General features: G+C 47.7%; 1 protein-coding gene across 1 annotated transcript; it reads left to right on the top strand.

Moving 5' to 3' along the window:
• The first annotated feature begins 4,219 nt into the window (after window positions 1-4,219).
• LOC135811887 (uncharacterized) lies at window positions 4,220-11,721 on the top strand. The gene is made up of 2 exons (XM_065325130.1): window positions 4,220-9,576; window positions 10,414-11,721. Exons 1-2 carry the CDS (start codon window positions 4,570-4,572, stop codon window positions 11,224-11,226), a joined length of 5,820 nt encoding a protein of 1,939 aa, XP_065181202.1. The 5' UTR covers window positions 4,220-4,569; the 3' UTR covers window positions 11,227-11,721.
• The last annotated feature ends 5,656 nt before the right edge of the window (window positions 11,722-17,377 follow it).

Genomic DNA, 17,377 nt, shown 5'->3' with positions numbered 1-17,377 from the left:
TACATGGCCTAGCCTAGCGCCTGAATCGGCCTGATCCTTCACTGGGCTCACTGTTTTCGAACACAGTGTCCTCCACCTTGTTTCATGCTGTCAATCTAACAATATGTGTGGACTATAACAAGGTTTATCTAATACTAGTTTTGAACTAGTATTGGGTTATATAATACCAATCCCTGACACTGCATTACAAGCGGTGAATTCAAGTACTGCTTTGAGCCGAAATCTGACTTTGGGGCTCATAATATGGCCGAATTTGGACATTCCCTTAGCCGATCGCAAAGCCGATTAGGTGAAAAAATCGGGCCGATTTGGGAAATGCCTTCTCGGTGCACACATTTCTTTAGCCTGCTCAAGTTAGTTAGTTGAACTAATGAGGGGTGAGTTCTAGAAGACACTGTGTATCGATCAGGGAGTCCGGAGTGGTGCTTTCTTGCAGGTTTGCTAAGTGGAAGGCTGGATGGACTTCTGGAGTGCTCTCAGGGGTGGCTGTCGTCAGTCAGTCAAGTGTCAAGTCGGCAGGAAAATTCGCGAGCTCCCATGTAGGGAGCGACACGCAATTCTTCAAAATATTGTCTGTCCTTATACCCGCTCAGGATGGAAACACTCCTTCGCAGAACCCAACTATTTCCGCAAAGGATGCAAATCATACTTCGAAGTACAAGACACATTAGCGGACCAGTCTAAAGCAATTTTATTAAAGGTCAGCTACAGCTAGCATGGCTGCAGCTGCAAGCCAAGTGTCGCTACTACCAGCATCAGGAAACAGCACCAGTGTGACTTTGCTATTGCCTCAGTGTGTGGGCGCATAGCAACCCACGCATGTCGTACGCAGGTGTGACTTTTCTTCGCCACCAGTTGTCACCCCGCCCCCATTAGCCAATCCAGTAAGTTTCACTGGCTACATCACCTTGCTGTGAGTAAGATCGCTTGAAATGTGCTTGTATTCATACAAAAACTGGATCCAAGTGGATCCAGTTTTTGAATTTTTCAAATTCATTGTTGCTATGCTGTGACGTAGCACTTTCAAGCCCTATTATAAGCGACTAATAGTGGTCTCCGTGGAAACTGATGTCAGAGATGATCTGTGCTACACTCTACAACCAAGAGTGTATAACCCCCCAGGGGGTTATACACTCTTACTACAAGTACAACTTTAGTATAATAATATAACCCAATACACGTTCAGAACTAGTGTTAGATAAACCTTGTTATAGTTCACGCATATTGTTAGATTGACAGCATGAAACAAGGTGGAGGACACAGTCACTGTGTTCGGAAACAGTGACCTTCCTACAACCTTCCGCGGTTGGCAGAGCCCCGGTCCCACCGCGGAAGGTTGTAGTAAGGTCACTGTTTTCGAACACAGTGTCCTCCACCTTGTTTCATGCTGTCAATCTAACAATTGCGTCATGTACAACCTTACACCAGTTACAGGTCATCAGTGTGACATCAGTTTTCACGGAGACCGCTAGTAAGTAGTAGACTATCGGCTCGGCATGACGGCTGGCGTGCAGCGGAGTAGAGGATCGAGGAGCGAGTAGCTGTTATCGAACACGGCTGCAACTACCGGTAACTGTTAATTCTGCGTCATCCATCCCACTACAAAATCATTGTACTGTATAAGTATACAATAGTAGTAATACTCACACTATGCCAAAGCCGCCGCGGACTGGGTTCAAGGGAGTACGCAACGAGTGCCGCTCCGGAAACAGGAACATTATCTTGGGAAGTTGAGATGCGTCGTCCATCCCACAAATTGGTGTTGTGAACAAAACCGTTCTCAAGTAAAGGCGTTTACTGCTCCCTTGAACCCAGTCCGCGGCTTTGGCATAGTGTTAGTATTGTTATACAATCATGTCGATTGAGTATACTAGTAGTACCATGTAGTGGGATGGATGACGCAGAAGTTGTAGCCCTGTTCGACAACAGCTGTAAACAGCTGCTCGCTCCTCGATCCTCTAGTACTACTACTGTCGTGGTCCCTCGGGCTCGGGTACATGGAAATCCGGGGTCGGTGCCCTCACTCAGCGGGTACAGAAGTAGATCTACATGTGCCTACAGTAAAAACCTGTAACTAAAGACCACCGTGACTAACGACCAGCCTGGTACTACAGACCACTTCGCTACATACCGACGTCACAGTTCTGTGATTGTACTTTGTAGCAATGACACGTGACCAGGTAAATGTACAGTCATGTACATGTATGTAGCACTTAGTGCTAAAGAGTAAAGGTGTTAGTACATAGTAGTAATAATATTATAGACTACTAGCAGCACCCCGCCAGCGTTGCCTGGCCGAACGTGGCATGCGGCCGAGTGAAGCAAGTACATGAACAGCACACGTGCTCAGCACGTGGTGGTGGCTACACGATTCGCACGCTTCGCGTGCTCAGTGCTTCTGTGGCTGCTTCCGCTAGCTACACGATTCGCACCCTTCGCGTGCTCTGTGCTTCTGCGGCCGCTAGCTAGCTACACTGTTTGCAAGCTTCGCGTGCTCAGGGCAGCGCTGCTCCGCAGCGCTTCTGCGTGACACACAGACAAACACACGTCACAGGCGCCTCTTCTTTATAAGTAAAATTTTAATATATACCGGTATAGTACTGTTGGCTCGAAATTGTTAACAGATGCGTTGAGCTCATAGCTCATGCAATGAGTGATATGCGAACTGCCATTTTTATTATTATTAGTACAGTCGACCTACCCTTATAACGATAACCTCTATAACGATATTACCCTTATAACGATATTTTTCTGCCAAACCAAATCACTCCATTGACTTTTGTATACAATGCCTTACCTCTATAACAATATTGCTATAACGATATTACCCCTATAACGATATAAAATGGGCTGACCAATCGACATTTTCCATTTTATAACAATATCTAGCAGGGAATATATAGAGCCCACTATCCAGGTAGGGCAGACTTCACTTGATAAGTCGCTGGGACATGTTGAAATACAATGGGGGCACCAGTGGGTACCTAAGTCCTTGCTGTGCATACAATGCGCATATACGTCAGTATTTTATGCTATGAAGAGTGTAAAAAATGAACAAAATCCATGCATTATGACGTACATGTATGAAATGAACCAGTTACCCTTATAACAATATTACCCTTATAACAATAAAGCATGGTCTGACGCAAATATCGTTATAAGGGTAGGTCGACTGTAGTACTGTTACGTGTCTACACAATCACACAGTCATGTGACACCGGTACAATGACTATGTACAAGGTTGCACCTCATCATGATCACTGTAATCACTAATCTGTAGGCTAAGGCCAAGTAAAAAAATGATTGTTTATCGTCCGCGCCCAGCCCCAAATTTTCACCCTCCCGGCCGAATTATTTTATTTTTTAGTACTGGTAAAGTACTGCATGAACTGCGGTCTACGGCCTCTAATCAGCATGGCCACAGATTTTTGAAGGTGAGGTCCACAGACTGAACCAAAGCTTAGTTGCTATGGGCTTGAAAAATGAATCTGATTATCAGCTGCCTCATTTCCTTCGTCTGTTTGAAATTCACGTCGCGTACGTTTCTTCCATAGCAATCTCCAGTATTCTAAAAGAAAACTTCTAAAATCATTTGTCCGGATTCGTGTAAGTACATGTAGCTGCCTCGGCTGGGCATGCTTCATACATGGCTTGTATGCATTTACCTGACTACATCGCTACCAACGTCCTTTTACACCGTAGAGTCTACCGACGTGCTTTTTATGATTGTAGCAATGACACGTGACCAGGTAAATGTACAGTCACACTTAGTGCTAAAGAGTAAAGAATTAAAAGGTGTGAGTAGTACATGACTTTTTACTGTTACGTGTACGTGTCTACACAATCACACAGTCATGACTCATGACTCATGTGCCGGTACAATGACTATGGTCGCACCTCATCATGACAATCATTGTGACTGTAATCTGTAAAGTATTATAATACTAAACTAAAGACTAAAGACTAAAGGACCTTAGAAGAAGGTACTTTTACTAGTACTAGTATGCCAAGCCAAGGCGGCTGCTCACTGGCGTGGGCACTGAGTGGGTTCAAGTGATGACCTCGAGCTAAAATGACAACGCGTGGATATCAACCCCCAACGGCCTAGCCCCACGTAGACCATAGACCTACAAGGCTACATGTAGGTAGCTAGCTAGGATGTGACGCCCGGGCCAAGACTAGCGCAGTAGCGGGCCAAGCTAGCTAGGCTTCGTAGATCTACGTGTAGTTCAGTGCACACGTGTAGTAGTATCTGATAAAACCCATGCAAACAGTGTCATTTTTGTTTAGTTCGTTCATACGCCTATCTCTGCAAGGTCAGTCATTTTTGCTGTGAGCGAGACGAACGTCAGTCAGTCGTTGTTGTCGTTATCGGGTGTTCAGTAGTTCACTTTTTCAGTTGCTGTATCTTGCAGACGCTTGCTGTCCAGATGAACAAAGTTACCGGTGATCATTCTTGCAAGAAGAACTGAGTGCAGTGTATTTCCAGTCAGTTCAAGAATCACTTTAGCAGTTTCGGCTGTGATCATCGATTCGAATTGACTCTGCGTTTCCTGTTGCCTCGGATATATGATGGCGGTCATGGAAGAAATCAGATCCAGGCTTGCATTCCCCTCAGTCTCCATTCAAACGTCGGCTATTGGTCGTCTAGAAAGTCTTATCAGCGACACAGCTGCGATTGATTCGGCGTCGCAACTCACACCGGAACTGCAGCTTCTCCTGGACAGCTGTGGGCACGAGGGTGTGGCTGTTGTGTCAGAATGCTGCGATGTACTGCTGCGACGTGTGCGCTGCGGCCAATGGTCAGCACAGATTGTTACACAGCGGCTGCTTAGTATTCTCTCCTCTGCCAGATGTACATGGATCATCACTGGCAGCATTTTGAGTCTGTTGGTGGAGTCTAAGGAAAACGATTTCTGGTCGGCACTCAACAGCTCATCCAAGTCCAACAGCGGCCATGGCTCACATCCACTGGTGTCCGCATTCAGGTACTCCCCAAGTGCCAGAGTGGCGGTGGTGCATGCACTGCGTCACCTTCTCTCCATGGTACACAGCAGTGCGGCTACTACCCACACGCAGCAGCAAAGACTGTGGAGCATTGCCGAGCCCGTCGTCCACTTCATTCTCTATGACAACGTGGGTTTTGAGTATCGTGAGAGGCTGGTGGAGATTCTGGTCGAGAGCGCTCTTGAGTCCATGCAAGCCGACATGGACGACGTGGTACCGAGTGGAAAGAGTGTAAATGGCGTTCCGTCGCATGAGAACGGTAAGCAGCAGCAGCGTGATGGAAGCAGCTATGTGTGTTACGTTGTCAAACTGCTCATTGACTGGCTGTGTAGTAGGAATATGTCAAGGTTTGAATCCAGTATGAGCGCTCTGCAATGCTATCGCAGAGTCAGGAAGCTAGTGTGGTTGTCAGTCTTCGCCACCGCAATTGAGGAGTCGTATAAGTTATCCATGTACCACATTGCTGCGTCATGGCTTTTGGACATGGCGGCGGCTAACAATCAACCTCTTGACGTCATGCTGAAGGAGATCGAGTCCATTGATGCATCTGCGACCACTGCCGTTGTGTTTGTTCCAAGTTTGTACGTGGTATTGACACACCAGCCAACTCTCTTCGCCACCATCGTTCTAAATCTACTATTGAAGTTTCTACCGTTCATGAGCAGTGCCGCCGATCAGTCGCTGGGTGCTTTGCCCTTGTACTGTACTAATATTACTACTACTACTATTACATCATCTACTCCATCGTCATCTGCAGCTGCGTTGCTTTTGGAGTGTCAAACTGCTATACAAAATAGCCTGGTGTTGGCTGGTGGCAGTCATAGCAATACTACTGCAGGTGGTGGCGCTGCTCATAGCCTGAATGGCGCAGACACCACCGCTGCAGAGTCAGTTCAAGTCCCGTTCGTCAGCTCACTGGCACAGTATATCTGCTCTGCAGCCCGCCTGCCGCTCCTGTTTCAACGCGAACCCGAGCTGTGTAAGCTATGGCTTGATCATACGAAGTCAGAGTTAAAGAAGATTAATCCGCAGGCTGCTCTGGACACGCCGTCCCTGTACAAGTTTTCCATGGTAGCAATGGTGGTCAGCTCCGTCCTGGTGTCTGGGTGGTCGTGCAGAGAGCTACGCTTAGCGTCCGTGTTGGCTATGCAGAGCCTGGCAGTTGCGTGCCCTCCGCTGTCACATGACCTGCTGAAGATGCTGTTACACTGTTTCAACGTCAGCACTATGGAAGCGGACGTGCAGCTAGCTATTCTACACGCTCTGCCTGAGATGGTCACACACAACGTCATGCTATCACCAGTGGTTGCCACCATAACAGGGCTGATGGCACAAGCATCACTACAGCCGCTGTCGCTGCGTCTCGTGTGCAAAATTTGGCAGAAGATGGATCGTCTCTTTCCGCAGTTGCTGAAGGTTCTGACGGTGTGCGCCAAACACATGACGTCATCGTCGGAGATGCTGATGTCATGCTCTGCAACAGTTCTTGACATCGCTCAGACGCGGTCATCTCAGCACGCTAATGACGTCATGCCCATCATCCGTAGATTGCTTTCGGCACCAGTGAGATTGGATGTGCGTGGAGAGGTGATCGCAATGGCCACTCGCAGTGTTCACTTGATGATATTGAACGAGGTGGTCGAGTTCAAAGCGGTGTGGACTACATTGGGTCAAGAGCTCAGCATGCAAACCAGGGAGCTGGCACAAGCTGCCGTTTGCAGACTGATGGGGTCCATGGCTGAGTTGCAAGGAGAACAGTTGCCAAGTCGCCAAGACGAGGCACTGTATCATGAGCTCATTTCCAGTTTATTCAGGATGATCTTCTCACAGCCTGCGAGCAGCACCACCGTCATCTCAGCAGCGTACGAGGCGCTGTCCTGCTTTCCCGTTGAGTGTTTCCAAACGTCAATGCTGCCCCCTGCACACATCCAAGCCTTACTGGACGCTGGGCTACTGAAACTTGCCAGCAGCCAAGACGCGGCCGCCGCACATGATTCCACCGTGTCCTCTACACAAGCCCGCAGCAATGGCAGCGGTTGCAAGACGGCATCGAATGGAGCAGCTTCTCCATGGCCTGCTCCTCCCTCACAGGATCATTTCGGTGCTCAGCCCATTCCAGCTGATGCACTCTCAGCGCTAATGGTCTGCAACGTTGGAGCTACAGACGGTCACGCTAAGTTCCTTGCTCACTTGCTGCAACATGAACTGAAGACACAGTCACGTGGTCCAGCCTCCAATGATCGCCGCCGTCCTACCAACAACAACAACACCAACAACAGCAGCAGTACCCTGAAACGTGTTGATGCTCGACTAGTGCGTGTTCTCGGCAACGTGCCGAAATCATTGCTGAAGCTGTACGAATCCTGCAAGTCACCGGCATCGCTACCAAGCCTGGCAGCTGGTTTGCTGTCCTGTCATCAGCCTAGTTCTATAGCCAGTAAGGCCAGTCGTAACGCGACCACCGACCGTCACCTCATCCTACTGCAGAATCTCCTCTCTCAGATTGCACCGCCTGCTCCCAATGCTGGTACTATGGATATCCTGGGTCTGGCTGAGAAATGGTGTGCATTCCTGCGTCGTCTCTTTGCACACCTGATCCACGTGAACCACACTGACCAGGAGAGCCTCGTCAACAAGCTTCAGGCATTTTCTGGGGCACGTGACAAGATATTTGATGTGTTACAGAAGGCGTCCAGGCTGGGTACGAACAGTCTCTTCAACAGCACCCTGGCACTGACCCAGTTGTACCGCGTGACTTGTGATTTCTGTAACACTGATCTTCCAGTATCAATCTATCCACGCCTCCGGAGCTGGAAAGCCAAGATGATAGCGACGATGATGAACATGGCGTCGGACAAGGTGATGTGTGCTGGAGGTGTCTTTGCCAACGAGCAGATCTTCAGCTGGGGAACACAGGGACAGGTGAGCAAAGGCAAACACGGTGCCCTCTGCCTGAGTGCACTGTTTCTTGGTGTGACCTCTCTATGCCATACACTGGTGGGAAGAGACTGGCCAGTACTGAAGATGATCACTGATACGCTGTCACAACACTGTGCTAAACTACCTGGCGCTGGCACACACCAAATGATAGCCGCCCTTGACTACGGTGATAATCGTCTCTTGCACCTGGTCCTGCCCTTCTCTATGGGTACTCTCTTCTCGGCTATGGTCACAACGCGCGTTTGGGTCGTGGAAGGAGTGCGCGGTATGAAGTTGTTCGAGGAAGCTTGGGAGCAGTATTTATCAGCATTCGCTGCACACAGGGATGGCGCTACGCTTGTTGCCGGCCAAGTTGTCACCGATCTCTTGAAGAACACTCAAAACAAAGAGTTGACGTTCGACAAGGGTCTCACCGTCTGCTCCATGCTGTTATCACGTGCCGAAGGTGTTTTCGACGCGGAAAAGTCGAAGACTGAATTGTCAAGATTCGCCAAGGAGGCTTCCCTGTACTCCTGGTCAGTGTGCTACGCATACCTGGTATCGCATGCACTGGACAAGCTCACTGAGAGAGATCAGATGCTGGCCAATACTTTGCTGGTAGCTGATAGTGGTGCCATTACTTCGCCACTGGTGTCCAAGTCACGCATGCTGTGTTTGATGGCACTGTCCTTGCTTGGAGAGAAGACGTCACAGTCCGTGCTATCCAGTACATATGACCAGCTGAAAGACACTCTACGTAGTGCTGGTAATCTCTCTGCTGGCAGCGGTCTCCTGCAATCTTGGGAATGTCAAGTTGCCAGTATGCAAGTATTACTTGGAGAGAATCATCTCATGTGGCGAGAAGAGAAAAAACTGCACATCAAAGCATGCCCGGTACCTGCATATGATCTGGTGAAGGGCTTGGACACGGCGAGACACAGCGCCGACACATCTTTCTCATCCATCGCGGTGCAAGCTGTTGGTGAAGTATGGTATCAGCTATACGAAGAGAACTCACTACAGGCCTTGCACAATCCTGATGAAGAGTCCATGGCGGTCCGGTCGAAGTCGAACGTCCAATCTGTTCTGCAACAAATTGTTGCTCAGCTTTCAGCCCTCACAAGTCAAGTAACCATTCCTACTCGTACAGGTGATGGCGTTGTCAACACAATGCTCTGGCCGTGTATTCATACACTGTTACGATCGCTGTGCCAAGCCGTGGAAATCCCACCCACATCCGAATGGTCATCGGTCATGATCAAACTGCTAAGAATGTCGTCCGCTCCTGGAGATGTTCATAGCGAGTGCCTGACAATACTGTTGAAGAGCTACGCTAAAGAATACGACAGCACCATGCTGGTCAACCTGATCACCGACGGAACGTTTCTCAAGTTTTCTCTGGATAATCAGAAGCTTCTCCTGTCCAGGCTATACAGCGGGAAGTTACCGAGTGTAGAATTAAAGTGCCTGTGTGCATCGCTCGGACAGTTATTTGCTGACAGGGAGAAACACCAGTGTGCGGCCTTCCTGCCCGAGGCCATCGCGAACGTCTGGAGCTCGTGTCGCGATCACACCGACCACGGCGAGATCGTCTGGGAAGATCTTCTCTGTCCTGTGGTGACGCAATGGATCAACTCTAACGAGAGCAAGGTTAGTGCTGTGAAGTTTGTGTATTGTTGCAGTTGTGAATGATTAGGCTACATGGAGGTTAACACTCCGGTGGTAAATAGACTACTACTAGTACAAGTAGTTCTGTATTACAATGATGTTATTAATTTGTGTTGTATTACGCATACTCTTAGTCTTACTTTGTAGCTGATTGCAGGAGTGTGTAACAGTTAGCCAAACTCTCCGCCTACTTCTAGTTCCCTAGCTTCTGTAAGGATTCTCAATTTCTCATCACAAACCCCATTCTAGCTTCGAAGGGAATTCTATTCCAGTGGATTTGTTCTCAAACAAATTCTTTGTAGTATTTGCAGTAGTCGCTCACTCTATTATTTGTTTGTCGCATACGTGACTTTCCTTTCTCTCCTTCTCAAGGCTGCCGGATGGGACAGAGCATGTGGTGGCAGTTGAATAACACAGTAAACAAACAGACGAGTTCTAGATTTTTTAAAGAGAGAGAGAGAGAATATTTACAACGGCTTGGAATGTGGAAATTGGGTGCGCACCACCACTGGCTGTTACTTTGATTGTCACAGCACAAATCACCCGACTAACGTCACTGCAGCCGTCACATACATGTACGTGATGTGTTGCTAGACCTAGTCATTAGATGCTCATGCATAATTTCTGCAAGTGTCTCCTCTCCCATACACCGACGGCTGTATGCACAAGCTATCCATTATGGGGGGCAATAGATGATGTTTGGACAACTAATGACGTAATACGTCTCTTCTGGCTACGTGCACACGCGCATGTGTGTGTGTGTGTGTGTGTGTGTGTGTGTGTGTGTGTGTGTGTGTGTGTTCTCTATGCAATTCTCAGGTTCTCTCTGATCTGATCTACTTGTCACCAAGCCTGATGAGGGCATACAGCCAGGAGGCCGCCAGGAAAGCTAATCATCACCAGTCTGAGGTGTTGACGTTGCGCATGTTTGCGTTCAGAGTGCTTGAAGCCATGCACTCAGACAATGGCGTTGGACCGTTGCTCATGGCGGTGGAAACTGTAGTGGATAACTGCCCGGATGATCAAATCGTGGACATGATCATGTTGCTAAGCAGCCTAGCGTGTCACAGGCAAACATCCGCATTCTCTACTTCGCTACTGCAAGTGTTGGAACGCTTGAGCTCTTCAAAGCGATCGACAACACATTTGATTGCTGACATGATCATCTCCTGCTGCTCATCTCTCCTTCAAGCTGTCAACAGCGGTAACACTATCACCGCTACCCTCACCTCTAGCAGCAGCAGTGGCAAGACTTCATCACCCGCATCTTATCTGCACCCTGACCACCCTGACCACCAGCAGCAGCAGCCCCCTCTGGATAGCTTACTCCACAACATGTTACTAGCGTCCGGTGGCGACGAGCAATTTCTTCTATCCGCATCTAGACTAGACCAGCATGCCACAAGGTTCTGGCTCGCCGATTGGTTTATGCGCACTGGCTGTGAATGTCTGCCCAGTTCACTGACATCACTGGCTGCTGTTCCGGCCATGTCTGTGTTTCTGAAGGCGCTTGGCCATGTGCTCGGTGCACTGGAGACAGCGGTTAGCGAGCTCAACCGTGATGCTATTTGTCTGTCCAGTCTCCGTGATTGTCGCAGAGTACTTGCTGCAAACATGCCGTCCAATACCTGAACAGACAGATTCTCAATATCACCAATATGAAGAAAGAAGATGAGTGACAGAAAGCATGGGGGTCTTTACAATCTATGCCAATGTGTGTGGCTTATTATTATTGCATACCATTTCTTGCTGTCTCTTTTCTTGGGTCCGACTGGCAGCGGGGCAGGAATTAATGAAATAGAAAGGTTTTTTGGCCGAAAGGCGTGTTTTTCCTCTAGCCCGGTTGAGCGGTCGCGGCTAGGAATGTAGGGAGTCATTGTTTTCAGGCGCTCCCCTGCTGCCCAGTCACCCATGCTCACCACTGGCCATGCTTTTTCAATTGATTTTACCGCCTTTTCTCCCGCTTGCTGGCGGTTCTTTAATGGTTTTAGATGTTTTTCAGCTATTTATCTATTTTAATACTGAGTATGTGGCTGCGAGTGTGTTTTTTTGCCGCAAGTTCTACTCATTTCTGGAAACCACTACGGTGGTGAGTGTGATTGCTCTGGTAGACCACTACCCCACGTACTGAACAATTGCTTTGTGAGTGAAAACAAGAAATTATAATCACCGCCTGCTCCCAATGCATGTACAATAGGGCTTGAAAGTGCTACGTCACAGCATAGCAACAATTTCAAAAATTCAAAAACTGGATCCACTTGGATCCAGTTTTTGTATGGATCCAAGCACATTTCAAGCGGTCTTCCCCACAGCATGGTGATGTAGCCAGTGAAACTGACTGATTTGCCTACTGGGGGCGGGTTACAACTATAGTCTGTTTCAAAAAGATTAGCAATCAGGTTTTGGTCTTAAAAAGTATGAAGATAAGGGAAAATTGGACAACGAAGTACATAAAAGGGCTGGTTAGGGCACGGCAAATTGTTCTGTGAAGGTTTCGGAACAATTGGACCAGCCGTTAAGGAGTTAGAATTTCGGCCAGGTTTCCGGCCTTTTCCCATGGTTTACAATTTGCCCTGGAAGCCAGTATCGATTTTCTATCAAAACCCACGATTTATCTTTTCCTTTCTGGCCTTGTGGTTATGGATGCTGTCTGCTGACCATGAAGTTGCGAGTTCAAATCCCAACCTATCTTCAACTCACACTTTTTTTCATTGTTTTTTTGGTGATCAAGCAGACTTGTTGTTGTTCACGGTTGTTGTTGTTGGAGCTCCCGCTTCCTCTCGAACTGACTGACACTTGACTGGCTCACGCCATGTGAACACACCCTCAACACTGAAACGGTGTGAGTGAATACGGAAGTCATTGCGCTGTAGCTACGTGTTGAATACACCGGCACATCGATCGATCGATTTCTTTTTGAGAATTATTTTAGTATTTCAAGATCGCCAATTTATTTGAATTTAGAAGTCAACGCCGTCTTCTATCAGCTTCCACAGGCGTCTGCTTTTCTCAAAATGTTGTCGAAGTCATACGGATAGCTTCGCCAAGTCATGGCCTTGGGAATGAGTCTGTGTCGATGTCGTTTTCGTCACATGGTGAGAGTAAATTGCATCGCAGCTCAAAGAAACTATTTGGTCACAAAACATATTGGGACCCATGTCGCTCGTCAGCCTTGGCATTTACTACACTTTCGACATGTCCTCTCTGACTCCAGTCCATAATCGATACGAGGAAGAACTCGTTTGTTGTGAACCAGACGTACACGACTGTACCGACATCGACCTGAGTGAGTTGTCATTTTTCATGCTTTCGCGCGGAATATTTCTTCGAGTTCACAGTGAGTTTTGTAGGCAGCGCTCGAGCGCTCATACGGATTGGCCAAATGCTAGCAATGACTTGGCAACAGGCACGTGTCTTGATGCCATGTTTGGGGTTCGCAGCTCGGGATTCAGTTTTGACTTTTCTCATACTTCAGTACTCTCCGACGCACTCAGAAGAACTACGATGGAAGAGCGCAGAAGAAGCTATCTCCTCACTCGTTAAAACAAAATGCCGTCACGATTTATTGAAAGAAGTGGTTGTGATGAGTTGGGAATGCAATGAAGTGGTATAGTTGGTGGTAAGAGTGTTCAAAACCATTTGAACTTCAACCTGTTCGTCTTGTTGTTGACATGCTCTCTTTCCATCGTCTTTAGCTTTTGTTTGTTGTGAGCTGTTTTGGCTTTCTCCTATACCTCAGAGGCTCTGGGGGATGCCAAGTGATGTTTTTGAGAGGCTGGTGATGGCTGTGAGCGAGAGTTTTGCCGATCGGCGTCGTCCTCGCTATAGCGATGAAAGTACTAGTTACGCGCACCTGGCAGATATCACAACCCGTCGGAGCGTCCAGGAGCAAAGGAATCTTGTGTTTTCACTGGAACCTAGTTCCTCCAGCATCGTGTAGCCCACCGTCGGTGAATGGCCTTCCAGAAAGGTTGAACCTGGTCTTCTGCAGCATCTCGCAGTCCTGCGAGGCACACCGTGTACGCCTGCTATGTATTGAACAAATAATTATAACTCATGCAGTAGTGGACTCTACAGTGATAGGTCTCAGCCTGTATGCTGCAAAAGACACAGGAAATGTGACTGGTGTCTGTACACTGGACGCCAACACCCCAGTCTTCTCCTGCACGATCTGGTTGACATTGACGACATCTTGTTTTATCACGCATACGGTCCACTACCCTACCGGTATCACCTTTTGCAGGTAGATCTACCCTTCTGGCGCCATTACATGGCCTAGCCTAGCGCCTGAATCGGCCTGATCCTTCACTGGGCTCACTGTTTCCGAACACAGTGTCCTCCACCTTGTTTCATGTTGTCAATCTAACAATATGTGTGAACTATAACAAGGTTTATCTAATACTAGTTTTGAACTAGTATTGGGTTATATAATACCAATCCTTGACACTGCATTACAAGCGGTGAATTCAAGTACTGCTTTGAGCCGAAGTCTGACTTTGGGGCTCATAATATGGCCGAATTTGGACATTCCCGTAGCCGATCGCAAAGCCGATTAGGTGAAAAAATCGGGCCGAGTTGGGAAATGCCTTCTCGGTGCACACATTTCTTTAGCCTGCTCAAGTTAGTTAGTTGAACTAATGAGGGGTGAGTTCTAGAAGACACTGTGTATCGATCAGGGAGTCCGGAGTGGTGCTTTCTTGCAGGTTTGCTAAGTGGAAGGCTGGATGGACTTCTGGAGTGCTCTCAGGGGTGGCTGTCGTGAGTCAGTCAAGTGTCAAGTCGGCAGGAAAATTCGCGAGCTCCCATGTAGGGAGCGACACACAATTCTTCCGAATATTGTCTGTCCTTATACCCGCTCAGGATGGAAACACTCCTTCGCAGAACCCAACTATTTCCGCAAAGGATGCAAATCATACTTCGAAGTACAAGACACATTAGCGGACCAGTTTAAAGCAATTTTATTAAAGGTCAGCTACAGCTAGCATGGCTGCAGCTGCAAGCCAAGTGTCGCTACTACCAGCATCAGGAAACAGCACCAGTGTGACTTTGCTATTGCCTCAGTGTGTGGGCGCATAGCAACCGACGCATTTCGTACGCAGGTGTGACTTTTTCTTCGCCACCAGTTGTCACCCCGCCCCCATTAGCCAATCCAGTCAGTTTCACTGGCTACATCACCTTGCTGTGAGTAAGATCGCTTGAAATGTGCTTGTATTCATACAAAACCTGGATCCAAGCGGATCCAGTTTTGAATTTTTCAAATTAATTGTTGCTATGCTGTGACGTAGCACTTTCAAGCCCTATTGATTATAAGCGACTAACTCTACAACCAAGAGTATATAACCCCCCAGGGGGTTATACACTCTTGCTACAAGTACAACTTTGGTATAATATAACCCAATACTAGTTCAGAACTAGTAGTATTAGATAAACCTTGTTATAGTTCACACATATTGTTAGATTGACAGCATGAAACAATGTGGAGGACACTGTGTTCGGAAACAGTGACCTTACTACAACCTTCCGCGGTTGGTAGAGCCCCGGTCCCACCGCGGAAGGCTGAAGTAAGGTCACTGTTTTCGAACACAGTGTCCTCCACCTTGTTTCATGCTGTCAATCTAACAATTGCGTCATGTACAACCTTACACCAGTTACAAGTCATCAGTCTGACATCAGTTTTCACGGAGACCGCTAGTAAGTGTAGTAGACTATCGCCTCGGCATGACGGCTGGCGTGCAGCGGAGTAGAGGATCGAGGAGCGAGTAGCTGTTATCGAACACGGCTGCAACTACCGGTAACTGTTAATTCTGCGTCATCCATCCCACTACAAAATCATTGTACTGTATAAGTATACAATAGTAGTAATACTAACACTATGCCAAAGCCGCCGCGGACTGGGTTCAAGGGAGTACGCAACGAGTGCCGCTCCGGAAACAGGAACGTTATCTTGGGAAGTTGAGATGCGTCGTCCATCCCACAAATTGGTGTTGTGAACAAAACCGTTCTCAAGTAAAGGCCTTTACGTACTCCCTTGAACCCAGTCCGCGGCTTTGGAATAGTGTTAGTTTTGTTATACAATCATGTAGATTGAGTATACTAGTACCATGTAGTGGCATGGATGACGCGGAAGTTGTAGCCCTGTTCGACAACAGCTGTAAACAGCTGCTCGCTCCTCGATCCTCTACTCTAGTACTACTACTGTCGTGGTCCCTCGGGTACATGGAAATCCGGGGTCGGTGCCCTCACTCAGCGGGTACAGAAGTAGATCTACATGTGCCTACAGTAAAAACCTGTAACTAAAGACCACCGTGACTAACGACCAGCCTGGTACTACAGACCACTTCGCTACATACCGACGTCACAGTTCTATGATTGTACTTTGTAGCAATGACACGTGGCCAGGTAAATGTACAGTCATGTACATGTATGTAGCACTTAGTGCTAAAGAGTAAAGCCTAAAGGTGTTAGTACATAGTAGTAATATTATAGCAGCACCCCGCCAGCGTTGCCTGGCCGAACGTGGCATGCGGGTGAAGCAAGTATACTTGCTTCACCCGGCCGGGCCGGCCGCGGGTGAAGCAAGTACATGAACAGCACACGTGCTCAGCACGTGGTGGTGGCTACACGATTCGCACCCTTCCGGTGCTCAGTGCTTCTGTGGCTGCTTCCGCTAGCTACACGATTCGCACGCTTCGCGTGGTCTGTGCTTCTGCGGCCGCTAGCTACCTACACTGTTCGCACGCTTCGCGTGCTCAGGGTGACACACAAACAAACACACGTCACAGGTGCCTCTTCTTTATAAGTAAAGATATACCGGTATAGTACTGTTGGCTTGAAATTGTTAACAGATGCGTTGACCTCATAGCTCATGCAATGAGTGATATGCGAACTGCCATTTCTATTATTATTACTTATTAGTAGTACTGTTACGTGTCTACACAATCACACAGTCATGTGACACCGGTACAATGACTATGTACAAGGTTGCACCTCATCATGATCACTGTAATCACTAATCTGTAGGCTAAGGCCAAGTAAAAAAATGATTGTTTATCGTCCGCGCCCAGCCCCAAATTTTCACCCTCCCGGCCGAATTATTTTATTTTTTAGTACTGGTAAAGTACTGCATGAACTGCGGTCTACGGCCTCTAATCAGCATGGCCATAGATTTTTGAAGGTGAGGTCCACAGACTGAACCAAAGCTTAGTTGCTATGGGCTTGAAAAATGAATCTGATTATCAGCTGCCTCATTTCCTTCGTCTGTTTGAAATTCACGTCGCGTACGTTTCTTCCATAGCGATCTCCAGTATTCTAAAAGAAAACTTCTAAAATCATTTCTCCGGATTCGTGTAAGTACATGTAGCTGCCTCGGCTGGGCATGCTTCATACATGGCTTGTATGCATTTACCTGACTACATCGCTACCAACGTCCTTTTACACCGTAGAGTCTACCGACGTGCTTTTTATGATTGTAGCAATGACACGTGACCAGGTAAATGTACAGTCACACTTAGTGCTAAAGAGTAAAGAATTAAAAGGTGTGAGTAGTACATGACTTTTTACTGTTACGTGCACGTGTCTACACAATCACACAGTCATGACTCATGACTCATGTGCCGGTACAATGACTATGGTCGCACCTCATCATGACAATCATTGTGACTGTAATCTGTAAAGTATTATAATACTAAACTAAAGACTAAAGACTAAAGGACCTTAGAAGAAGGTACTTTTACTAGTACTAGTATGCCAAGCCAAGGCGGCTGCTCACTGGCGTGGGCACTGA

This window comes from Sycon ciliatum, chromosome 3 (assembly GCF_964019385.1).
Source record: "Sycon ciliatum chromosome 3, ocSycCili1.1, whole genome shotgun sequence".
NCBI classification, from domain to species: Eukaryota; Metazoa; Porifera; class Calcarea; order Leucosolenida; family Sycettidae; genus Sycon; species Sycon ciliatum.
Note: the sequence above shows the minus strand (reverse complement) of the source record. Positions and strands in the feature narration are given on the sequence as shown.

Bases quoted from the DNA above. Each gene is read 5' to 3' on its own strand.
- LOC135811887 (XM_065325130.1), top strand. From the start codon at position 4,570: ATGATGGCGGTCATGGAAGAAATCAGATCCAGGCTTGCATTCCCCTCA. The intron at 9,577-10,413 runs GTTAGTGCTGTG...TGCAATTCTCAG, and splicing joins TCAACTCTAACGAGAGCAAG to GTTCTCTCTGATCTGATCTA.